The 27,891-nt window shown below is 30.8% G+C and overlaps 1 protein-coding gene across 1 annotated transcript in view; it reads left to right on the forward strand.

The window, feature by feature from the left end:
- The window catches only part of LOC121130504 (uncharacterized), a 287,422-nt gene extending 260,463 nt beyond the window's left edge, over positions 1-26,959 (forward strand). The window contains exon 14 of the mRNA XM_071893689.1: positions 24,467-26,959. Coding sequence (XP_071749790.1) covers positions 24,467-24,565 — 99 coding nt within the window. The 3' untranslated portion in view covers positions 24,566-26,959. The remainder of the gene's footprint in view (positions 1-24,466) is intronic.
- Positions 26,960-27,891: the final 932 nt, after the last annotated feature.

The following is a 27,891-nucleotide window of genomic DNA, read 5'->3' on the forward strand; positions in this document are numbered from 1 at the left end:
TACCCACGGATAAAGATTTCATATGATACTGTGATTTGGAACTGGCTAGGCCACTCCACTCTTGATATACACCTTTGTTGCGTTAGCTGTATGTTTTTGGGCATTGTATTCCTGGAGGACCAATTACATCACTCATTTTTAAACACCTGCTCTGACGGATGGAGTATATTGCTCAAAATTTCCAGGATGCATGGCCCATCCATCCTCACACGTCAATGGAGCAAAGTGGTATTTTCCCTTTAGCAGAGAAATATCCCTAAAACATAATGTTTCCGCCCACATGCTTCATGGTAAGGAGGGTGGCCTTGGAATTATACTCAGCTTCGTCCAAACACTTTATTTTTTGTTCATAGTATATCTATCACTGTTAAAATAAATCTACCATAAGAATTATTGACCATTCTTTTCTTTTTCAGTGAGCAAACTTAAAAAATAGCTATGGGATCAAATACTTAATTTCCACACTGAATATAAAACATGATACTCTCTATCATGATTTATAGACATATTGAGATGTATCATCTTCTATAGGACTTAAAGCACAAAATATGTGCTTCAGATGAAAAGAAGTTAAACAAATATAGACCGGATAAATTCTTAATTCATATTGACATGACGTACGGCTTTTGGTGCAATAACTCACGTTTGTGTTGTTCCAAAGTTGAACTGAACCTATACAAGAAAGGTTATAACCGATGCATTCACAATTATTGGATTGATAAATCTCTTTTCGACTCTGCTAACTTTGGAACATTGTTTCATAAAAGACTATATGAGCAAAATATTCTTTATCAGTATGGAATTATTATAGATTAGGCATTGAGCTTTCTCATGATGCTCCTTATTTAAAGCTTTTATGTTGCCACGTCAAAAAATCTACTTAGTTCAAACCGGTTAAAAATATTGATGTATCTTATGTGAATCTTATGATTAATTATTAGAGAAGGGAAATAAGTACATTTAGCTTCTAAAAATTAACTCCTCCTCTTCATTTGTACAAAGGATTTGTAATAGTTATAACTTGTACAAGCATTTCAAATCATACACACATCCCTTACTCCTTGAACGAAATTTAGGAAACTGGAAGAGTTACTTTATTGTCGCCCATTTGGAGATGAAAAAGCTATTAACGGATTCTTAGATTGTGCAGATGTATCTATAGATTGGTCTATGAATTTAGAATAATTTCAGTCAAATTTCTGTAGCATACAATTTGCCAAGTATCCCTATTTTCCAATGACCATATTTTGAGGGGCAAAATGCACCCCAGACACATGAAATTTATGTAAGAAATCGTGGAACCGCGGGGCCAGTTAAAAAAATCACCCTTCATATAATTGTTTATGCTCAAAGTCAATGGGTTATGCAATATAAGCTTGGGGCCTCGAGACGGATTTAAAACTACCCCCATTGGTTCAAGATCCATAAAGGGCATCTCTTAACTTGCTAATACTTTTATACAATTGCAGTTTCATAGGTTGCTATCTAGCCTCAACGTTTCAATGATTATTTTATGGGCAAGTAACTGTAGATAGGAAAACTTTATACGGATCCTTTATTATGAAACAATGTTTTTTGAGAGAAACGCTCCAGGTGATTTGGTTGTGCAGTAAAACTTTGGGGCTCAAGGCAAATTAAAAACCACCTCCATCGCTTCAAGAATCATATAAGGTCATCCTAATTTTAAAATTCTTTTTTACAAAAGCAGGCTCAATGTTTTAAAAGTTATTCTACCGATGAGAAAATTATAAAATGATCCTTAGACGGAAAAGATTAGTAGATAAAGCACTATAAATGTTGCAAAATTGTGGTCAATTTTCCGGATATCATTTTTTTACTAATGCCCATTTTTCCAAATGTAACTTGCCTCCAGACAATCCTCCACACACGATTAAAAACATATTTAACTGTGTTGAGAAGTGTTTTTATGTAAAAATATCTTCATATAAAAACCATTTTAAATCACTTATGTATTCCTCAATAAAAATATAAGAACTAAAATGTAATTAAGTCTACATTCTGAGAAAACTATGCCGTCCATAGAAAATTTTAAACCCTTGTACAAATATATATTTCTAGTTTTATGGTACAAGGGAATTTATATACTGATAATGATTTAAACTTTTCTGCTGTAATTAAAATATAATAAAATTTGAATAAATGGACTGTGGGGGAGAATATTCTTTCTAGAAACACAGGAAACTGACGTTATTAAGTATGGGGGAGATACTAATTAGTATTTTATCCTAATTAGCTATATATTCACATACAATTGTACAATCAAATGTATGTACAATTAACACACCTGCATAAAAAAGTGTCTGGATTAGTGAACAAGTCATTACGAATAATATAAAGCGTAATTTGACCATGCTCATAATGATTTATAAGAAGAGTTTTCAAAGTGTGGAAGAATTAGCCCTTCTTTATATTAACAATAATGCAATAAACAAGTCCTGTCCTTTGGTATCATATTAATCAAAATCAAGGGCGCCCGCAGGATTATATTTTCGTAGCTTGTTTTTTTATTTTTGAAATAAATTTTTTTTTTGAATTTCAAAAATATACACCTTTACACAAAAAATTAATTTTTTTTGAGAAAAATTTCAAAATTAAATTTTTTGGAAAACATTTCAAAAATCCTAAGCTATTCAGCATAGTAGATTATTCCCAGCTAATCCCACTAATAGACAGCAAAATCTTCCTGGCCATAATTCTGGTCTTACCACCGTTTGGGCTGGTTCCCCGATATTGTACCACGACTGTTTTCGCTTGTTGTTGTCGTAGGTTTCATCACTAGAAAACGTCTGGTTCATAAATGGATCGATATTTTTGAGATTAAGCAGGGATTTGCGGATGGAAATTCGATCAATGAAGTTTGTTTTAGTCAACTCGTGTAGCAATCATAAGTCAAGATTATTTTTGAATATAGCCTTAGTTAAGTGGTTCCAAAGGGGTTTTTGTGCCAAGTTTAGCTCTTAGGTAATTGAATCAGTGCTTATATGACGGTCGGGTTCAACTATTTTCATAATTTATCGATGTTTTCAATAGTTAGTCTTTCAGTGCGGGTTGCACCTTTTACAACAAAATTACTGCAACGAATTCGACGAAACCAAAATTGTGCATGGTATGTGTCGATATACGGCCCATAAATATAATTTACCGTTTTAGCCTTCTTACTTGCGTTTTCGCCTTTATCACAGAAAGTCTTAAAAATATAGTGGATTTTTTCTTTGCTTGTGTCGATGTTCGATTAAACAGTACTGAGTCGAGCAATAATGAAATTGTGTTAAAAGTAATTTCAAGGCAATAGGCTATCTACTTTAAGCCAATCAGATTGATTCATTGCGAAAACCAGATTACTAATCTATCTATTGGAAAAATAATGTATTTCTTTTTACCAGACATATTATTGTCTTTCAGTAGATTTCAATTTTTGAAAGATATTTAAGATTAATTGATTCCTATAGTTATCTATTTTGATGGTTGAAAAAATTCCTATAGGTACATTTTGATATATTGGATATTGTATATCGAATTTATGATTTTGTTGCCTCAAAAAAAAAAAATATGAGGTCATTGTAATGGAGAGTTGTACAGGTCCTCCGTTCAAAAAAAATTCAAATTGACTATTTTATTGGATTAGAGTCTAATCATGATGGAAATCACATCGAAAATTGTTAAAATTCAACAAAGGTGTGTTAACACCATTTCAGTGTCTTTTCGCCCTTGTGTCCAGGTGCAGTTTCTTTTTGGAAAACATAGCGCTCCCATGAAGGTATTTGGCCTTGTGCTATAGCAAAACCGTTGTTTTCATGACCTCCAAGAACTCGTTGCTACCAATTTTTAGTTGAAGCTGTCAATGACAGTTGTGACGTGAGTCAGAAAACTTTGCTGTTCTCACCGCTTCCATATTTTCTCTTTCTACTCTTGTTCTTATCCTTGAGCTTCTAGACCTTGGACCAAGGAACAAGATTGACAATTTTCTCAACCCTTTCTCGTGTCAAGGAGGGGTCATACATACCCTTTTTCTTTTATCCTCCTTCTACGACATTAGTCGTCAAAAAACTAATATTATAATACTTTTTGTTTATGTTTGTAAAATTGGGGCAAGGAAGTCGAATGATGGAATATTTTTGTTGTGCTCATTAAAAACCATTAAACCCATTCTCCCGCATTACTTACGTAGACAGATGTAATGCATTTTTTAGACGAAACCATTTTGACTCATTGTTTTGTGACTAGCAAAAGTAGCGTAAGACTTAGCACAATAGCTCACATACTAAAAAACAAATTGTCATGAAATTTTGACAGCTGTCTTTTGAAAGTTGGTTCTAACTGAAAAAGAGGCGAATTTAAATAAATACACTATCTTTGTTTAAAGCCCGGGAACTATTACCCCAAATGTTATAATTCTGTTTAAATATATACTCACGAGGATTCCGAAGATCATAACTCATAACCAAATAAATATTTCCTTATCAGGGAGAAACCGTCATCCAAGCTCACGCATACAGATTTCCTGAAGAATAACTTTTTTGAGCACATTGTTCTATAAGCAATAGGTTGTTCATTTTCCAATTTTGTGTTTGCTATTGGGGTTTAAATCTACATACTCTAACTTTCAATAAACTCAAACAAAATGATATAGATACAAAATTCTGTGATTTTTTTATTATAATATGTAAATAGTTTTCTTTGAAGTTAAGAGGGAGAGAAAGACATACAGATTTATTTGTATAAAAGTATACTTTGTTTGAATCCCTACACTTTCAACTCTATTTTTTGTTTTTTTTATCATAAAACAACAATAACAAAATATAGAACAACATTAGTGTTAGGATTCTTTCCAAAAATCCGAGACCGGTCTGAGACCTCTATGATTTTTAGTAGATCGAACTAATTTGTTCCTTTAAAGAAAGACAGTCTCTACCCGTCTCAAATAAAAATTAGGTTTGAATCGGTCTTCAAAAATATCGATCTGCATGGACCTACAATAACGTCTTACCAACTTAAATCTGTTATACTCTTAAATCAGAATAGTGGATCCAGATAATAGATTGAAACCGAAAAATATGAATTAGAAGAGTCTGAAGCCACGCTGTGATGCCTTGTTTGGCAAATTTTTGACTTTATTGGCCCCAGTGTTTGTCTTCCGAACTCACAGGACCTCAATTCTATGGACTTTTTTGTATTTTGCCCATTTGAGCGACACACAAACAGACCCCCCTCCCTCCAGGTAACACCAAATCTGAATTGATGTCCAGAATCCAGGAGGAACTCCGGAATCAGCAAAAGGAGTCTGTCATCAAAACTGGTTCCCGCTTCTGAGGTCGATTCGAGTCTGTTATTCACATCAAAGCCAATTATACTTATATATCTTTATAATTTGTATGGAGCTTTCATTTATGATTAACTAAAATCGGCGGATGAGTTTGGAAGAAAATCCATTGAAAAAATAGAGCTTCTTTTATACAGGGAGGTTGCTTCCCTGTTTGTTCAGATTATCAGAACGAATCAATAATTTTTTTTTTTGCTGAAATAACATTCAAATCACAAAATAATTAGGTTGGAACAAAAAAGGATCTGATTTGTTCAATAGGATATATTGAAAAGGATACATCAGAGTCAGTGAGGCTATAGGGTGCCATTAGCTGAACTTCTTTGTGCTCTCAGAGCTCAGTATTAACAATCTTTGAGAAAGATCTCTAGACATCGATATATTTCCACTTACGGGAAGATTCATTTACATTTCTTCTAACACATCCAATATGATGCAAAAAAGGTGCCACACTTATTTTCCAAGATTTTGAAGCAATCACTTTTAGCCTCCATCCGGTCTGATTTTAATCTGATGGATTTTGAAATATGCTCCATTTTGGAGGACAGAATCAGTAATCAAACCCCATTCAAATTTGGATGTACAAAAAGCTTCCCTAATTAGAGATTTGGACAAAATTCTCATTAAGGTGGTCCGTTCTTACAATTGTACCTTACCCAACAGACTCAAGGTAATAATTTCTACAAATGTACACCATTTTGAAGGATTTTGCATTATGCAATCAATCATTTTACAGTATATATAAGTACATTACTGCCTTTGGTTTAGTATGTTTGTAATCTATATTTTGTTTAGTTATTATTCTACGCATTAATTTTATTTCTTTAACAATCGACCTTTGATCTTTATTTTAATTTATTGTATAAATAATAACTATATTAACAAAGAGAAAGGTAGAAGAACAAAAAATTTCTTTTTAAAAAATTAAAAGGAAAAAGTTAAGGAAGCTTCTTATCAAAAATTGAACTACAACATATAAAAAAACTCTTTAATAATGAAAGATTATAATTTTTTTGTAAAAATACTTTTCTTTTTTTTTCCGCCCCTTTTTTCCTTTAAATCTATTAAAATTATTTAATATTTTATTTTTCTTAAAATTATTTAACATGACACAAGGAGGCACTTTTTCTTATATAAATAGTTATGAAATAAAAGATGTAACTTTGTTCGTATAAAAAGGAAGAATGTGTCATTTCTTATAGAATTTGAGTTTGCCGTAAGATATTATTTAATTTTCAAACTCTTGCCTTTAATAAAAATATGGGTACATTATCTATTTATAAGTTTGATCACACGTCAGACTTTGTCTTTCCAACTCCAAAAATTGAAGACAGCTTTAGCGGATAGTTAAAATTCAAATATCGCAACCTTTTAATAATAATGAAATAAAATTCGTAAATCAAAGAGGAGAGGAATCTGGACTTTTTTCTACATTTGGACAATTAGCACTTTGGAAGATCATGAAAGCAAATGGAAGGTCTCATTATGTGGTGGAACTTTGTGAGTTTGTCACTGTTTAGAATAGTATTCTACAGGATAAACGTAGAAGGTATTATGGAGAGGAACTTCTTTGTCATCAAATACATTACCTCCTGAAACAAAAAGTTACTATTAACATATATAAATAGAAATATAGCATAGAAACTCTAATGATTGTCTAATCTTACGTTGAAAATTATTCGATCAATTGATAGAGGTGAGATCACTCTCCTCTTTTTCAAATAATATCTTATCTGCAAAGTTTTGAGGGGTTATGAAATTGAATTGAATGTTTAAAGGTGCTAGTTTGAATTGATTTTTTTGTTTCGTTTTTAAAAAGACCATTTGAAAGGAATATAACATGGCTAAACTGCTTCAAAGAATTCTTCAACTGTTGATTTTTACGCTAAAAGTTTGATTTCATTGTGGATTACCTACAATTTATTTGTGTTTTTTAAAGTGTATATTGGTCATATTGTCCTTAATAATACACTTTGGGTGAAATTAAAAATATTTGAAACCTATTTAAAATCATATCAGTTATAATTATTTTATGGTTAAAACTTATATTAAAAATAAGTAAGATGGAAGCATTTGAATTTAAAGCAGTTTCTGCATAAATATGGTATAATTATTTTGAACACCAGTCAAAATAAGTGCAACCAAAAATGAACATATCGTTTCATAAACTTTTCATTTTTAAAACTTTTACAAGGTTTTTAAGCTTTTACAAACACCCTGTTGACAAATCACAGCATACAATCAAATAAGGACTTTATTAAGTTCTGGGTTTTTTTAAAAAGGAAATCATGGCTTTCTTTTTGGAGTTTCATATGAACTAAATTAGATTTCCCCGGCATTGCTCGGGACATTCAGAACTTAATATTAATTAAGAATTCTTCTGCTACAAAAAAAAAAAAAAAAAAATAATGCTTGCATAAGTTTTGATGTATCTTTGCATCTTTTTAAAAAAAAAAGAAATTTTAAGGTTTAGAAAAGAAAAAATTTTCAAGCGCCGACCGTTGAACTGTCGTTTGCTCAACTTCCATATTATGCTCAAAAATCATTTCTTTCATATTCTTTACTTTTTTTTTCTTCTCCAAGCCTTATAATCTCCTTAAGAAAAAAGTATGCAAAGATATACACGAAGGTTCTGAGAGAATAATTAATATAATTTGACGGTCTTTATTTTATCTTCTAACTTATGTAGTCGTTTCTTAATCATTATTTGTTTTTTTGAGAAAAAGGCTATTTCATGTACATTATGGCCTTAAAGGCCACAAAAAATTATAACCATTATAATCTTTTGAGCTTTAAGAAGATACATAAAATTTTTAGGAATATCAATTCATTGGTATGGCCATGAATCCAGGACACACAGACATTTGCATTTAATACATAAATTTATGACATGTTAATACTTGGTAATTGATAAGGTTATCAATTCAATGTTTATAGTAACTGATTACTATTCTCTAAATAATAATGAATAGTCAGTAGCAAAAAAAAAAGAGAAGGCTGGGAAAGCTAACTACCATATTTTTTTGTTTTGTTTTTCCAATTTTCTCCTTTCCCTTTAGAGAGTTGAGGTTGTTTAAGAGGGAATAAAAAGTAATTCCTAATGGGACTGACACTTGGAAGAGTATGTTGATGTAGTAAGGAACAACTTTTGATAGGTAGTTATGACCAAAATTTAAAAAGCGAATATTTTTGAGACACTTTGAAAAGTATTCAAGTGAAGGAATTATGCATGATGTATTGTTTATAACTTGCTTTCTAATTTTTTTTAAATGAAAAAATAAGAAAATTACATTCATAAATACTTTTTTATTAAGATATTAAATTTGTGAAAGGGATTTTTTTTTCTTTGTTTTTTTTGTGTAACAAAAAAAAGAATAGTTTTATCTTGTCAAAAGAAATGTATGCACGAATTAGTGTAAGAAAAATAAGGTTTAATTATAAAAAGAACAAAAATTATTAATTTAATTAGAAATTCGGCAAATTAATGTACTATTTAAAAAATATATATATTTGGGGTACGTCAGTCATTTCGATGTCTTTTAAAGACATGTATATTTGTAGTTATACTCAATCCAATGTCTCAACCTTCCCAACAGCGTTATCTTTAATGTAACACACAACTTTTCTCCCATAAAAGGCCCAAAATCTGTTGGTCGTCTGCCAATTCTTCCCAATCATGAAATTGTTATCGAATGATTGTTGTTATTTATTCACTGCTTAACAATCGCTCATTCTAATTCCACTAATCAAAATTTATTATTTTTGACTGTTCAGTATTATGAACGTTAAATTCAAATTACTTTTCTGAGTAATCGTGAACAATTACCAAAAATCTATAGAGTAAAAGCTAGTGATGGATCGGTCCTCGGAATAATTCCCTAATCAGGGCTCCATGTCCCCTTTTCAGTCCTTCTTTTTTAGTCCGTCCAACCTTTTTGACTATTCAAGGGTACTGAGGACCAATTAATAGGTCTTTCAGTCTTGTGGTCCTTAACAAATGACGTAGTCTGTAACTACAACATTTCAGCTGGTCTAGTTATCATAAAAGACCAATAAGGGCATTTCCTAGTTTGGACAAATTTTATCTTAGATTGATCCAACATTAGTAATAACTCTATGGTTAGAAAGTGAAATGTGCTCATCCCCACTAACTGATTTTGGGCCTTTTTTGGGGGGTTCTTGTTGGAGTAAAGGTAAGAAAATAAATACATAAAGGAAACGACGTGTCTCCATCATTAAATGAAATGTTTCAATCGTTGTAATTGCCAACTACCAAGTCATCTTAAGACATTGCATTTTTTTCTTCTTCCTTTTCAATTTTTGAAGGAGAACTTCAAAATTATTCATTATTTCTGTAGAAAGTATTGATTTTCTGCACCAAGAAGGAATTGTACAAACAAGCAACATTTCCATGGGAGGGTTTACCAATAATTATAATTGGCTTATATTTAACTAATTTGAAGCTTTCTGTTTACTTTTCAATTTTAGAAATAAATAAGATTGTAAATTCAAAAGCTCAGCAAAAACTAATTTCCGAACATCTAAGGTAGGGTGAGGTCAAATGTCTGCATTTTAGTTCTCTATTTACAACTCTTCAGTTCCATTTACTATATCTCTTTAGTTTCACATATTATAAAATGGTCTTTTAAATACTTAAATGTAGTCCATATTATGATCCATCAAACTGTATACGCTTCATCAAATATATATAATTGATTATACGTTTTTGGGCCAAAATACGCTTTAAAAAAAAATATAAGAGAAAAAAATCAACCAAATTAAAGTTACTCAAACTCTAAAAAAAACTTAGGTAGAGATTTTTTATAAACTCATTCAATACATTAAATCATATAATTTTGAAAGTGATAAAAATGCATTCCTTATCTCAATTAGTTGATCAAGACAAACTGTGCTAATTTATAACGAATGAATATATGACTTTGTCAATAATATATCTAATGTACATTAAAAATTGTTTCACATCCTTTAATCTTTTTAATCATCATTCTCCGTTTAATACATAAACAGCAAACTTCTCGGGTTACTTGTTTCTTCGAGTTAAGATATTGCTATTCCCATTTTCCCCCCATAGCAAATAAAAATTAGAAAATTCTTTTTTTTTTAATTGACTTTTTCAAAATTTAATATCACTAAATTTAGCATAAAAATGGATGTAAAGGTCTGAAAATGAAAATAATCTATAGTTTGTTTTCAAAAAAGTACCCATATTTGTCATTATGTACCAAAATTCAGGAACACAAAATCAATGGGGTCAAATGAGTGTGACTGACCTTCTTTTTTTAATTGAAACTTTGAGATTATTTTTCAATTATAATTAATTTTGCAAATATAAAATTAATAGCTAAAGCTTGTAAAACTGACATGGAAGGATGGCAAGGATGAAAAGCCCACCAAACACACAAAAAAGAAACACTCTTTGGCAGTGATGAAATTGGTAGCATCTTTGACGAGGGAAGAAGGAAATGAACAAAGACAGAGACTAGAATTGATCGGGAGTCGGTCCTTAACCCTACTCTGAGTCAAACAATGACTGTCAATTATAATTACGCAACAAATCTTTAGTCTTTTATGGACACATGCAAGTTTTCAATCTGGTTTCGCATATATCATGATAGGTTATATTTAGTATAAACAAGTTCACTTCTCAGGAATTATAAAATAAAACTAGGGAACAAAATGAAGGTTATGGAGATCTGCAGGCTGAACCCCACATTTACTTTGTTATTTAACACAAATATGACCCATTAAAACTTCCTACTTTTACAAATTGGGCCTTTAAACCCTTTTTTAAATCAAGTTTTAAGGCTATAACTATGGTTGAGTGTCATATTTTGGCATGAAAGAACTATATAAATCAAAATCAAAGTAAATTAAAATTTGATACAAACATTTCAGCATTTTAAAAATGAATTATTCATTACTTTCTTTTGATAACAAATAATAAATTTTTTCTTTGATATTTATACAGAATATTCAATATAATAGGCTGGTTATGTTGTGTCAATAAAGATTACCATAATATTCTGGGAGGAAATTTGAATCCTTTATCAGTTTATAACTTATAATTTAAAGCAAAACAATTAAGAATTTATGTGTTAGGGGATTAAAACATGATTATAGATGCTTAATCTTCAAAATAATTGATTTATTCAATGTTATAAACTGATAAAGGATTCAAATTTCCCCTTTCAAAATACTATTGTAGTCTATATAAACGCAACATAACAAGATTATGTTTAAATTTCCTAATAAATATTACAAACTAAATCGACCAAAAATCAAATAAAATCGACCTTTTTTTACCGACATTTTTTTTATTTAATTCAAATATCGGATATATTTACTAAGGTACTTCATTTTACTCAATTCTTTGGTGGTTATATAACACATAGGTCGATAACTCCATGCCCTAGCTACCAGATGGCGACACTAACAAAATATTTTTCGGTAGTACAAATATTCAAAACATCAAAATTCTTAAAAACGATTGATTAAAAAGCAACTTCTGGTGTCGATTTATCACTGCTTTTTAATAGGGGAAAACCCCGTTCAAGCCAAAGCTTGGCTTGAAAAATGGTATCCTGACTCTGGTGCATCGAAACAAACATCAAATGAGGTGGTCGTATAGAAACCAATGATGCTGAACGCCCTGGTCGGCCAAATGAGGGGGTTATTCTGGAAAACATTGAAAAAAAGCTGAAAATCATGAATGGTAATGGCAATTTGAAGTTGCAAGAGATAACTGACACTCTGAAGTTATCAAAAAGTAGTATTTACACCATCATACACGAACATTTGAGTATGAAAAGGCTGTTTTCCAAATATATGTCGCGCTTACTCATACCAAAGCAAAAGCAACAACAAGCAAATGATTCAAAGAGCTGTTTGGAGATGTTCACGAAAAGTGAGAAGGAGTTTTTGCGTCGGTACATCACAATAGATGAAATATGGATTCACCACAGCACTCTAGAATCAAAACGGCATTCTGTTGAGTGGTGTGCAGACGGAGAAAGCTGTCCAAAAGGTTCAAACATCGGCTGGGAAAGTCACGGCCTCTGTATTTTGGATGATATTTTACTCATTAACTACTTGGAACATGGAAAAATAATCAACAGCGACTATTATATCAGTTTGTTAGATTATTTGAAGGCTGAAATTACACAGAAAAGATCTCATTTGAAGAAGAAATAGGTACTCCATCACCAAGACAATGCACCGTGTCACAATTCAATAAAAACAGCCGCAAAATTGGTCGAATTGGGTTTTGGAATTGCTACTGCACCCACCAAATTCTCCATATCTGAACACACACACACACCCTCCCCCAGGGACTATTGTCACTGTACAGAACTCAAAAATATGCTCTGTGGAAAGAGATTTGGCTCAGATGAGGAAGTGATTGTCGAAACTGAAGCATATTTTGGAGGTTTGATAAATGGTTCTACAGCCGTGCTCTCGAAAAGCTAGACAAACGTTGAAATTATTGTATCATTCTAAAAAGAGGTTATATTGATGAATAAAAATGAATTTTGGCAAAAAATGTTGTTTTCCTATCTAAGCCTGGTACTTATTGGCCGATGTGTTACTTTTCTTATCAATTATATTCCGGACAAAGTAATAAATAATTCACTTTTAAAATAGTAAAAAATTGTTTGTATCAATTTGTTATTTACTTTGATTTTTCATCTATTAAGTTTTTTCATGTCGAAATAATGCATTGAATCTTATTTATACACATAGAACTTATTTAAAAAAGCCTTTAAAGGCCAAACTTTTAAAGGTTGAAAGGTGTAATGGACATTTTCATTGCTTAAGGCTTAAATAACAATATTAAATGTCAATATCCTGGTGCATGCTGTAATTATAATAGCTTTAGAAAAGAAAATTCATTTTTAATGCCGCCAACTCAAAAAAAAAAAAATGGACGAGCTAAAAACATGTTACAGATTAGCATCACTGCCTTTCACACACCAGCCTACTCTATTTTTTGTTGCTACTGGGAACATTGAAATTTAAATTACTCCAAGGTATTTCATGTATGTTCATATGTTTCTGAATTTAGCATAAAACGTGAAAAACAATGGATATTTGTATATACATCGGATAGTAAAAAAAATTACAATTGACTCTACCCTACGGTGGCCTATGGGTTACTGCTTCTTGTCTCAACCCTTCCATTTTTTCCCTTCATAATAAAACTATGCTGCGTAAATTATTGATCACTTTAATTGATATTTAATGGTGGGCATCGCTTCTTAATATTTGCTCTAAGTTGAAGAATTGTCTATTAAATTGGATAACTCCAATACTTTATAATAACATAAAGTTATGTAAAATAACAACTTTGTCTCTCATTATAAATACAGGATGCACAAGCTATCTCTCCTGCAATTTTCTCTCGAAACAGTCAGTTAAATGTGTTGTAGCTTACTCTACACATACAAGCGTAAAGAATATACTCCTTCATGGAGGATTGACGTTGATTTTTTTTCACTTTTTAGTTCAGCTGAGACTGTTTGAGTGGTAAGAAGAACTCTATACCAAAATCTGATTCACTCTGGTATTCCCAGCTTTGCCATTGCTATATCAGCTGAGACGAATTGTATATAGTCAAAAGTACCAGTGATATACAAAACTTTTTGTATTGTTGCTTTTAAATAGATTTTTGATCAAGTACATATGTTGCTTGTGATATGGCCGTGTCGGTTGATAGGCCCTTTGTATAGGGACAATGCCGGATTTACTTCTTCAACTTTCCATTGTACAATTATTTTAAGACCCTTAACTATGTAGTTTGGGGGAGTGATTGGCCTAAAAGATTTTGCCAAGCTGTAATCACCTTATCTCGGTTTCTGCAAAAATACCCCTTTCATATATCGCCTGCTGTGTAGCCAGTGCTGAGGATTACTCGGCAAATCCTGGAATTTCTTCTTGATCAGTTGTATTTGGTGTTGTAGGGGTTTGGGTTGGATTGTGGTCCGATTTTGCCCAACACAAAAAAAAATATATGAGGTTGAGATCTTGCATGTTTTGAGCCCAAAAGTTCGACGAGATGAAGTTGTCATAATTGTCTCGGTGCCGTTTGGGGATCTTTGTCAAAGTATTGATAGTTTCCATTTATTGATAAATATTAATAGAGGAACTTTCCCAAATCCAAGCACAAATAAATAATTAAAAAAGACGACACCCGTGCATTTGTATTTAAAGATTGAAACCCACCCTTTTTTTTTGTATTTTTCTTCTTTCGCCCTTTTAGAGATAGAAGGTATCTGGAAGCCGGCTTTAAATTCCCCACATACGGTATAAGTGAACTTGTATAACCCGAAAAGATACCAGACCCGAATCGGTTTAGGCTACTTTTAAATCATAAAAAAGAAACTAGGGATCTTTCAGATCTTAAACTGATTAAGCTGTTGCTTAATACTTGATTCTATTTCAAATAAGAAAATATTATTTATAGAGAATGAAGCATCTCTTTTTATCTAGATAAGTCCACCTCCACATAAACATGCTGAAAACAGTATTTTTTATGAGAAAAGGCATTTTGAATATATGGAAATATCTCAACACAGTAAGTGGTGGTTAGAGTACTCCTTATTGTGTACTAAAACACGTATGTATTTATTTTGCAACCTTGTTTTCTAGCTTTGCTCGAGAAGCAAAGAAAAAAAAAGGTAATCCCCCGATCCTACAGAGTGCGACAGGGAAATTTTCCACGCCATTAAAATATATTTTGTGCGCTAATTAAGGTTATATGTTACATCTCAAGCAATGCTCCGACACATGTGTTTTTGTTTTTTTTTGCCCATCGTTTTAATTTGATCAAAATTGGACTAAAAAAATAGGAGTGAACAGGAATCAAAGAGGCATAATGTTTCGGATCTTCTCGAGACGCATGTTCATCAAAAAAGTATTTAAGACATTGTCAGCATGACCGTGAGGACAGTCCGGAACATCAGGGTGGCCAAGATAATTGGAAAGGAGTTATAAGGAAGGCAGAAATTGTAGGAAATGGTTTGAACGGAGATAAAAAGAAACATTTCTCAAGTACCTAGGGGCGAAGATCAAGGAAAATCTAAGAGCATCAATGCACCACTTGGCTGATGAGTTCAACGTAGACGAGATGACCATTAGGAGGGCATTTAATGATGACCTCGGACATAAGAGCTTTGTCAGGACAGGATAAAGGCCTTAATGCTTGAGAGATAAAAAAAGTTCTTAATTACTTGAAGAGTCATCGGTCATATGTGACGATCTTTTCAGACGAACTGATCTTCATAGTCCACCAGGTTTTGAACTGCAAAAACGACAGATTTAGGTAGCATCACGTGAGGAAGTCTAGGGCACCTTCCGGGAAAACATCCGGCCTAAACGATGTGCATGGTAGTTGTGCCCTCCGATGGGAAGAAGTTGGATCCCTTGTTATTCAAGCCCAAAGTCCCAAATCGGGACTGAGGCTCATTATAAGGTCCTGAGGTGGAAAATCATACCCTGGCAGAAGGCTAACTATCCTGAAAACAACTATGTTTGGACCCAAGATGGTATCCCCTGTCATACGGCCTTGAAGAAACAGAAAGCAAGGAGCACTTTGCTTACTTCTGGGAGAAAATTAACTAGCCCTTATCTCAATCCCCTCTACTTCAGTGTGTGGAGCGTCTTAGAGATCCAGGTTGAGAAGGCATCCACATAAATGTGCAAGATCTCACGATCAGTATCAAGAAGGACTGGGTCAACATGTCTACAAATTATAACGTGGCAACTTGTGTCAAGTTCCTACTTCGTGTGGAGGCTGTGACAGCTACTGAAGGCGGGCATATTAAATAATTACTGTCAAGATTAATTGTTAAAAGTTTTTCAATAATATTATTCATTATTCTTTGGTTTTGCTTCTTGATCGTGGAAAATTCCACTGTCGCCCTTTGTATCATTATCAACCTTTTTTGTAGGTAATAATATGAAAAGTTTTATTCTCTAATTAGAAAAAATGGTAATAAAAGAAGAAGAAAACGACTAATTGCTTAAAATTATAGAAAAATTAAACCACTCATAAAACGATTATAACTATCTCCGGCAACAAAGTTGAAAAATGTTATTTCAATTTTTTTCGCATCGCTTTGTTTGTTTGTGTGAAGGATTCCTGAAAAAGTTACACATTGATGTTAGTAAAGCCTTGTTGTAGGCTTATAGAACGTAGAATGGGCATATAAAAAAAGAAACCAAAAATCAGGATGGTAACCCTGAGGATTGGAAGAATGTTTAGGAAGAGAGAAACAATCATGCTCATGACGTTTCATTCGATCAGCTGTGACAAGAGAAGAAGGAAAAAAAGAATACTAACAATGAAAAGTACTATTATTAATTCGATAGCGATCCTCAATTCTACTGGGGGGGGGTATGGGGGCCAACAAAAACTTAAAATCATAACTTTGCAACAAACCTTCAGGGTTATGCTCCGTCTTTTATGTACACTCACGAATGTTCAATCAGGCTTTAATATAATATAATCTCTTTAGGAAAGGATGTTCACTACTCAAGAATTTAGTAAAAGTGACAACTGCTATGGAAAATAAAATTAACTCTTTATACTAACAATTCAAAAAAAAAAAAAAAAAAATAGGCCAGCTAAAAAACACACCGGATTTTTATTACTGGTTATATTCGTTAACTGTAAAAAGGCCATTAAAGTTTGAAAGGCTGAGGTCACACACAGAATGTATTTATAAATAGAAGGATTTTATTATAAGGAGTACAGATAAAGTTACAAATCAATTTTCGTGAGACTTTTTATGAATTTTATATGTATTAACAGTAAGATATATATAAATTTTTAAATAACTAACGGTGAGACGAAATTAAATTCATGTTCAAAAACCTCTAATTACTGAATAATTAGCATGTCTAAAAGAAACAACTACATACTCAATTGCAAAGACGATGAAAAAAGGACTCAATTTAGGGACGTCCCTTCGATATATATATATTTTTTTTTATTTTTAAATCCAAATATTAAAAAAATTTGGCACTAAATTCAAAATCAATAGCTGTTTACAAAAAATTAGTTATTTTTTTAAATCTACAGTTCTTCACAAAAATAAATTCAAATACTAAATTTTTTGGATAAAAAATTCCAAAATCTCAAGCTGTTTCCAAAAAAAATACATTTTTGGAAAAAAAATTCCAAAAAAAATTTCAAATATTAAAGTTTTTTGAAAAAAAATTCAAAATTCCAGAGTCGATTACAAAAAAGCTTTAAGTGTTTTAGATTGCATTTCAAAAATCTACAAGTGTTTGCGAAAAATTCAATTTTTTGAAACAAAATGCAATTATTACATTTTTAGAAAAAGTATTTTGATCTTAAATTTGTAGAAAAAAAAATTTCAAATACAAAAAATTAAATTTTTTGGAAAAAAAATTTTAAATTCACAGCTGTTCACCAAAAATTAATTTTTTGGAAAAAAATTTGAAGAATTAAATTTTTTTTGTCATAAATTTGAAAAATTACATTTTTGTATATAAAAAAATTCAATTTTTTTTTTTTTTTGTTATTTGGGTGGCTACAGCCTCTCCAGCTCATCCCCCACGGACGGCCCTATAATTTCCTAGATCCTCGAACATATATTGACCAGCTAAACATAACTAGGGGTAGCACTATAATAGATTTGATTAAAGAACTTCACAAGATAATAACGTGATTAAGCACTTTTTAAAGGCTTCTACAAAATCACATTTCCTTCAATAACAGAGGATGTCCAAAAATGCCACTACGGCCCTTTTAGCGTGGTAGTGCAGTTATGGCTCCCAAACTTTTGTTTACATACTTAACAAAATAATAACTCTTTTGTTAGACTAAAGTTCCTTCATTAGATAATATCTAAAGGAAAAGTAAATAATGGTATGAAAATGTCGTTGAAGTGTACAAGTATTCATAAGGGAGGGAATGTGAATGTTGTATTCAAGATTGTTTTTATATTGATATACGTCCTCTTTTTCTCTCTATTTGCAAAGGATAGAAATGAAATATTTTGAAAAAAAAAATCAAATCATCCATTTTGCCGCAGCTCATAATAGCAACAACAACCATTTCATTGATAAGAGAGATAAGAGATACAATTATGTCTCTGATGATGGCTTTCTCTTTCTAGAAACAAAGTGTGCCGAAATAAAAAATGTATAGAAAGTCATATTAATGGAAGGTTAAAGTGTTCAATTGGAATTGCTACATTCCATTTTAATACTTCGTTGTATCTATAAAGGTTTTTTGTTTGTTTTTTTTTTCGTCTGTCTTTTTCAAAAATAAATTAAATAATAATTTTACTCATTCAATGTATAATGTACTTGGTTTTGCGTTTAAAAATCCATCAACTCTTTCAACCCCGTAAATTATCTGAAAGTATTATTTTTTATGGAATGTAGTATGGTACTAACATTAATTATGTTTGTAAAAAATAATAACTCATCCTCTTGTTAGGTAAAATTATGGAGCACTCTTTTCTAGTTACTTAAATCCTATGACTTTTTTTAGATAGCCTGTATTTTTGGAATTGGTAATCTGAAGAATGAATTTTCTTTTCCTTAACAGTTTCATTATTATTCATTTCTTGACCATTAATTCCCTGGGCGACCTCGTGCAGATCCAGCTTTGTCATGATAGGGGTAATGGTACATTTTGTGGCCAAGACAATTTGCATATTGTCTGCCTTGTTGTCCGGTTCACTGTCTTGTTGAAAAGGTGTACTTTCTTCCATCTATCCAGGGAATGGGAATTAAGAGTGCAAAATCATAAACAGTAAAAAGCAAAGCTAGAAATAGAACAGGTCGTGGGGTCTGTCAGAGTTTCTTGCGGCGTGTGGCCAAGGTTATCAACAGAGGTGGATCTTATTATGAACAATTGAATGCCAGTAAATGTAGCCTTCAAATAATAAGAAATTTATGGTTCTATTCTTTCTAATTCATTCGTTATAAGCCTTTAAAGATTTACCCAATTTATTTGTAGCATCTTGGTTTTGTTTGATTTCCTATATTTAAAAAAGGTTTAGGATTTTTTGTATTTTTTCATGAAAGCTACTTTTTCGATGAATCATTATAAAATATGAAGTATAGTTTGAAATCTTAGCTATCCAACAAAAAAAAAGTCGGTTTAAAAACAAGTTCAGTTACCAATGTTGAATTTATGCGACATTGAAAAACCAAAGGGTTAAAGAAGTTTAGCCTGGACTTATCTCAAAGAAAAAATCTGTCTAAAAAATTAACTTGAAACTGAACCAAAAAAAAAATGCTCCGTATCAAAAATGTATCTTTATAGAATGTTGTGTACAACGATTGGGGTTTTGTACAAGGTATAGAAATGGACACTTGTGACTCGTCTTGGATTTGGACTAGAATTGTTCTCACCAAGGCTGTGATTAAAATATTTTTGGGGGTCGGATTGCCATTTGACAAATTTTTGACAACTTTGAGGAATTGTTTTTTTTATGCAAAAATTGACAAAGAAAAAATTTGAAAAAAACCTTTTTTTTAAGTACAAAAAAATTATAAATGTTGGGATTTATGAATTAAAAATGTTTCATAGAATACGGATTAATCAATAATTTTTATTTACAAAAAGTCAAAAATTGCATAATTAATCCAGGAATATATAATTATTTCATTATCCTAATCACTCGTACTTTTTTATTCTTAATTTTAAATTATTCATGTCATTTTTGAGTTACAGCCTGTACAATTTGTTCACACGAGCTACAACTTGTACACGACAAATAAACATATCATCACTTTCTATTGATTGGTAATTCTTTCACACGAGTTACAACTTGTTGAAATAAACATATTATTTTTTATTGTGTGTAAGGTTGGGTGAGTCATTTTAAAATTGCGTGTATTTCATATCTTCTCATAATTTTTAAAAAGCCTTAGTATAAATTGATATAGTTTATTAGTCTATAAGTAGTATAGGGAATTTTGGTAGTTGATGTGTCGATTTTTATGTAAAGTAATTAATTAGAAAGCTTTGTATATGTGTCTTCATTTTTTTTTTACTAACAAATACGAATTTGCATGTAATTAATCCCAATATTTAGATATCAAACACGTATGAGTTTATTTCTTCACTTGTCTGGAGAAAGTGTTTTATACTATTATTTAATTTTTTTCTAACAGAGAATCCATCCCATTTAAGTAAATAGATATATTACAGGGTGATTCATATGTATTTAGACGATTTAAAAGGATTCAAACTCGTAAACACTTTGCCCAACAGAAAATGTATTTAATTAAACTTTCTTAACAATCTCAAAGTAATATAATTTGGTGTATTTTATTCAATTTACCCGCCTTTGGTCTTAATGGCAGTTGTCAAGGATGATGTCCTCAGACAATTACATCTATGAAAGTATGATCTTGGCCTTCCACTGATTGACGTTGCTGTCGGAGATTCGGTCTAGAATGTACTATATAGTAAAGTCATTTACAGTTAAATCTGGGTAAGAATTTGGCTACATTTTTTTGCTCCAGAAGTGAGAAAATCAACAAACACGATCAGGTTTCTAGAATAAATAAATGTATTTTCCATTCAACTGTTTTTATGAGTTGGCTCCATAGATATTAAATCCACGGAGTGTTTAAGATGACAAAAGACAATGGAATTTTTTTTTTATATCGAAAGTAAGTCGACCAAAACAATGAAAATGTAGCTGTTTATACGTCAATCACTCATTCTTGAATATAAAAACAGAGGAGTTCCATAAAGAAAAATCAAATCAAATGTAGAATACATTGAGAATCGAGGATAAAAATATTTGAAGCGCCCTCTATGTTTTAACAGAGTACTACAATTTGAATGTTTTGGTCAACTACAACGACGTCTTTTTCGTCATATCATCAGTCTATGTTATTTAAAAATTTAGTTTTTGAAAATAGCAATAGATTTTTGAATTTTTTTTCAAAAAATTTAAGTTTTGCAAACAACTGCAGATTTTTCAAAAAAAATTCTAAAAAATTACGTTTTTCAAATTTTTTGAAAATAGCTGTGAATTTTAGAAAGTTTTATCGAAAAAATTTAATTTTCTGTGAATTTATGTAGATTTTTGAAAATAATTTCAAAAAAAAAAACAATATCTTAAATTTTCTTGTTAATATTTTTTTCCGAAAAAAATTAATTTTTCAATTTGATTTTTTTCTGAATAGCAATGGATTTTTGAAATTTTTGTCTAAATTTTTTTTTGTTCTTCTTTCATAAAAATTCAAAAAACAAGCCCCCCTCAAAATATAATCCTGCGGACATCCTTAGCAACCAATTGTTTTATCAATTTTACGTTACCCTTTTGTCAAAAGATCTTGGGAGTAGTAATATGATTTCTCGAACAACAAAGGGTCACAGAGGTATGGCTACATCTTTAGGTTAATACGAACAACTTTCCTTATCTTCCCCCTTAAAACTTTGGCCTCAGAGACTCTTTGGCCTAGTAACCATTTGTTTTTTCATTACATTTTTGTCATAGACAATCGTTTTGGCGTCTGAATCCTCTTTAATCGTTCAAAAACATTTAAGTCCCCCAGTAGGAAATTTAAATTCACTGTATAAGATTACAATCATTTCTTTTTTCTATTTCAAAAAAAAAAAAGATTGTAATTTTTCGTGGATCTTTTTCCTACAATAAAAATAAATCATTTTTCTTTCATTGTCCTTATCCATATTACATATCAAGATTTGAATTGAGCGAACAAATATACAGCTGAATGAAATCTCTAACTTATGCAGTGTCTATTGAAGTAAAAATCATAGCATTACTATAAATAGTCCAATTAATATAATAGAGTGTTTTTATATGACGTCATAAGGATGGAAGTCCACCATTTTCTTAGAAGCATATATTTTTTTATTAATGAACAAATGTTAAAATTGTACCTTATTCCGTATTTTAGTTTCTGAAAAAAAAATTAAAAAGGTTTCAACAGTTCATTTTCCTTAAAAATCATTTGAAATGTTGCCCCTCAACACACAAGTAAACCAAAATGATTTTTATCAAAATGTATTCTTACATAAATTATCCTCCATATTTATTAACAAATCATTCTTTTAACTCCTTTGAAAATGCTCCAAATTGTAATAAATGTTGCCAAAAATAATTGTCACAATAAAGATTAATAATATTCAAAGATTTTATTTAAAAGATCAATTCGAGGGTAATTAATATACGTCTGTTAAATGTAATAAAGACTCCAACTAATTACATATAGCTACAATTCTCGGCTATCTTATCCCATCCCACAAGTACGAATATAAGGCCTAATATTGACTAATATGTCTATGAAATGATGCATATTTGTACTAAAAAATATATTTGGATTTTTTTCTTTTTATTTATTTTTGTTGAACATTGTTCTTACGTTGAACAAAAAAATACAAAGAAAAAAAAAAAAGAGCTACTCACCCACAAACCAACCTTGGCTCTATTATTTGTCGTTTGGTTTTTTTGTTTTTCTTTATAAAGAAAATATATTTCTTTCAATGCCTTTAACGTGATGTCCCTCTCAACTTTTTGAATAAAATCTGTGCCGTCATAGAAAACGCTCTATACATAAAAAAAAAAATAGAATGCTATAATGTACTCAATTCTCCTTTTCTTTCGAATTCTAAAACTATTTTGTAATGCATTCGTTGCAAATAGTGTTGTATCAGTCCTCTTTTAATCGGTCCAACCCAGCCCTACGACCTGTACTTAACTACTGGGACCTTGAGATAAAGATGTATAAAGGGCATGGGCCATTAGGGCAGTTTGTTTTCAATTTCTTCGAATTTCGATTAAGGCTAATTCGAAACAGTTGTGATATGGTAAGAAAATGTTCTGTGCAAAATTCCATAGCACATCATTTTATAGTTTATAAGGAGACACAAGTTCTTTATTTACTCAATCAAAATTAAAATAACGCATTAATCTTTATTTTGAATGTATGTACTATGACCTCCAACCTATAAAAAATATGTATAAAGTTTTTTTTCTAAAGTTGGTTTTGAGCAAAAAGAGAGAATATCAAAAGAAAATTTTGATCTTTCTTTTCTGTAAATGTAAAGAAATGATACGCAGATCCTCAAAAAATTTTAACATTTTTTTCCTTTTCTGTTCCATAAATCAACTTTAGAAAAAAACTGTCTTAACACTTTTTATAGTTTAAAAAAAATTCTATTAAAGGGAATTTATGCGAAATAACTAAAAACGTCTTTTGTTATCTATATTTACAAAGTAAAGAGTTGCTGTCTTCTTTTATAACGTGATCGAGATGTGTAACCTAAAGGTGACCTCAAAGTACAATAGAATTCTACAATCGTAATTTTATTTTCCACACTAGCTACAATCGAAATTCGAACAAAATTGAAAAACAACCCACTTATTGGGCATATATTGCAAAAAAAGATTCCTGTTTTTATAATAATGTATTATAGTACAGACATATTATATTTTTACTCAGTCATTTTCTATTATAAGGACTGTTTCATGTAAAAATATAGCCACATACAGGAATAGCTCTCTATTTGGTCAAAAACATGACAGGATTTCTTATTTTAAACACTGAGAGGAAGTAAAACTTTTTTGTAGTAAAAATGCAAATTACTCTCCGTGACAACATTTTTTGGGATAGAAGGCTTGCCTTGAATTTGAATTTTTCAAATTTTAATCTTATTAAGTTTTGCTACGATACTTGCTCCGCGCATCTGCAGGCAATTTGTGCCGGACGTTAACAAGTCCCTATATAACAAAACAACTAAAAAAAGGTTAGGGAAAATGTCCCAATGGATCTATTTTACCTACTTCAAGGGCCCCCAAGTGAGTCTAGACATAGACAGGGCTGGAATTATGTCCTTTGCTCTAAATAAAGATTTATACAACACTATGTGCAAATATAACGATTAGAATTAGCAAAACCTTCATATTATTTACAAGCAAATAAAAGGAGAATTTAGCTTCTACTACTTAAAATTGATTTCAAGTCACAACCCTAAATATAAATTTGTTCTCTCTTTTCCATTCCCCCTGCGGCTGCTATTCCTTCTGAACGTATCACAATTTGGAAAAATCTTCCTTCAGGTGGCCAATTCTTATGTTACAGGTTAGTCAAGAGTACTACAAGCAAAAACCCTCGGAGGAGCATATACCAGGAAAGGATCTAGGAGATAACATTCAATGTAAAACGGAGCGGAAGAAATGAATTATTATCCAGAACGCAACCTCATTATACTTCTCGTATTCTTATGGAGGAACAACTAATGGAATTTCGCCAAAACATAGTGAACCAAATTAGAAATATAAGTATAGGACCCTCAAATTGAACAAATTATGTTAATTTATTCTTTTTAGCATATGTTTGATTTTTTTATTAATCAATGTTTGTTGACATTTTTGTTTTATATTTTTTTATATTGATTCAAATGGAATTGAAATGGTGTGTGTTTTTTTCGTTTCCTTATTTGTTGGTTTGTTCATTTAAAAAACTTGCAAATTAAATTTTTCTAAAAAATGAAAACTTCAATATTTTTTGTAACTGCCACTAGCTATCTCAGTACACTGTACGCTTAAAATATTTGTTTCTCAAACCCACACAATATTAAAAAGTATGAACCTAACAAAAAAACAAAAGTTGTGTTTCGAGCCTTAAACGATACTTTTTCGAACACAGGGCCTTTTTTTTTTAGAAAAATTTAATTTATTTCTACACCATTATTCCATAAAAAACCCAAAAACTTAGAATAAATATCTTTCTAAATAATTTATGTCTTTCCAATTGACAGTGAAAATTTGTCCAATAATTTATAGAATAAATTATTATGTAATAGCTTTGATCAAAAAGAAGTCTTTTTTCTCATTCCGAATTCAATTCTTCTTCGACTCTCAACTTGTTATTATTTTGGTACCCATATCTATAAAGTATCCATTGTTACATTTTTTTTTTTTTTTTGACACATAAAACGATTTTATATTTTTGAAAAATATGGAAGAACAAAATCAATTAAGGCAAAATTATTATGAAACTTTTAAAAGACTATTTCTTCTTCTAAATTTAGCATTTATATAAAATAACCTTTTTAGAAGAATAAACAATTTTTCAAAAACTTTTCCTCTAACTTGATTTTTTTCTTTTCAACAGTATAAAATTCAGAAACACACCCAAAGACGTCAAATTTTTCTTATCTTTATGAAAAACTAAGGGTGTCAGAATACCTCGTGGAATTGTGTACCAACATACTAAAATAATAAATTTAAAAACTGAACGAGAATGGAATTCAGAATGAGAAAATTGGAAAATTATTTTTATCAAAGTAGTAAATACAATTTTTTCGATCAATAGCGTTTGTAAACTGATCATAGAGTTATTTAATTATAAATGCAGATTAATATATTTTTTGGTTTAATGACTTCACGAAATAGAGTCTAGCTGAAATATTCCTTTGAATTACTAATGGATTCTTGTAAAATATATTTATCTGCCGCCTTTTTTGACTAAACCACTTGAGTTGGGCCACTCCAAGGTTTAGGCCGGCCTTTGTTAATACAGAACCCTATAGAAAACGGATTCTACGGGGGCAAAAACCAAATCTGGGTAGAAATCAAGCTAGTTCATAATTAGTGAGACCAGAGAATGGAGCAAAGATAAATATAAAATTTGAATTAGTGCACTCAAATTACCTTTTGAAGAAAATATATATCAAATATTTACTTTCTCTATCAAGGTGTGAGGACTATTAGTAGTGTAGATCTCTCTGCGATCCTAGTGATTGCAGTTGTCTAAAGTCGGCCTTGGTTGCCTGGGTCCCACAGGCTGTTAAAATTGAATATCATGAAAAACTAATTATTACATGAAAAAGAGTAAATGTAGTCCAAAAAAAATATCATCAAGCTGACAAGTGCTCTAGATAGAACTGTAGCCTTTCCCTTCTATTATCTGGCATAATTAAACAAAGATTTATGCCAAATTTATGAAATATGTTAAGTAAACAAACGCAATAGATTGAAACAATAGTAGTTTATTTGAGAGATTTGACAAAATGACGCTAGTGATTGAAAACCCTATAATATACATATACAAAAACAGCGCGCCCAAATAGTGTAAAAAAACCCATTTTTTGATACTTATTCAAAAATGCAAACATATAAGAAATAGATTATTATCCGTCCTTGAATTTCGTTACTTTTTTTTTTTTTTTTTTTTTTGAGCTCCAACTTTTTTTTTGAGCTCACAATGACTACTACTACTACTTCAAAACACTCAAAAAATCTCAAGGACAATACATACCAAAAATAGGTTATAGGTTTTTTTTTTATAAATAAAATAAAACTGAAATTTAGCTGCCAACAAAAACAACCAACCAACCACGAATTATAACATAACATAGATTTTAGATCATGACTTAATATGTACTTACTACACTTTTTTATATAATTATAGTTTTAGCTAAAATATTATTATTATTATGAATATACTTTGAATACTATATAAAACGTGAGTTACCAATATAATTATATGCTAATTAAATACGTGCCATTTGTGTTATAATCAAATATATATAAGTTTAATGACTGTAGTAGATTTAGGCTTTTACAAAAAGATACTTTTAAAAAATATTTACCTCTGATAGAATAGAAATATCTTTTTCCATTTCCATTCATGGAGATGTACATAAAAGATTTATTCCAGGTGTTTGTAAAGTTATAATATTAAGTATAGCTGTTGGTGAGGTGGCTACCGGATCGAATCAAGGCCAAGTTGACGAATTAAATGACCAACAATGACGGTCATAACATTGATTGTAACTGTTGAATACTTGATCATTTCCGAAGAGTATAAAAGTTGGAAAGGTAAACGCGACGATAGATTTTAACTTGTGTTGTTAGACCTTATTAATTCGGTGAAATCAATATCCAGTCGTAGGATCAGTCCTTCAGACCATCAGATCAAAACTATTTAAACAAATAAAGTTGAGTAACGTCATCAAGCACCTAAATAAGGACCCACATAATACACATAACTACTAATTTTAATGCTTCAAACTATATTTTATATTAACTCTTCCAAAATCATTTGGTAGCTCTGTCAGCCAATTTTTCCAAAATATGTAACAAAAATTATATTGAATAATTTTTGTTGAGAATTGTTCAGAGATAAAAGCATCTAACTATAATTCAACCCATCAATGTTCAGAACCCTTTTTAGGAGGAAAGAAGCAGAAATATCGATGGCTGACAACAAAATACACTGTAAATTATTTGTTAGCTAAGTGACGCCATTGTAAGGACAAAGTGTTATGCTGGGGACTGAGTGTATCTCGAATTCAGCAGCCAATGTTTCTACTTCTTATCCCTTCTCTGAGTGTTGAATTATTGAATTCAAATGAGATTTCATTAAGCTTTAAAAAATGATTGAATAATATTTATATAACTGGGAAGAATTGGTAACCTACCAAGTGATTTTGAGGCTTTGTTTCTGTTTCTTTGGGGTGAAAAGATTCTCTGGTACAAGATCAAGGTGGTGGGTAGGAC

Source organism: Lepeophtheirus salmonis, chromosome Z, assembly GCF_016086655.4.
Source record: "Lepeophtheirus salmonis chromosome Z, UVic_Lsal_1.4, whole genome shotgun sequence".
Classification (NCBI taxonomy): Eukaryota; Metazoa; Arthropoda; class Copepoda; order Siphonostomatoida; family Caligidae; genus Lepeophtheirus; species Lepeophtheirus salmonis.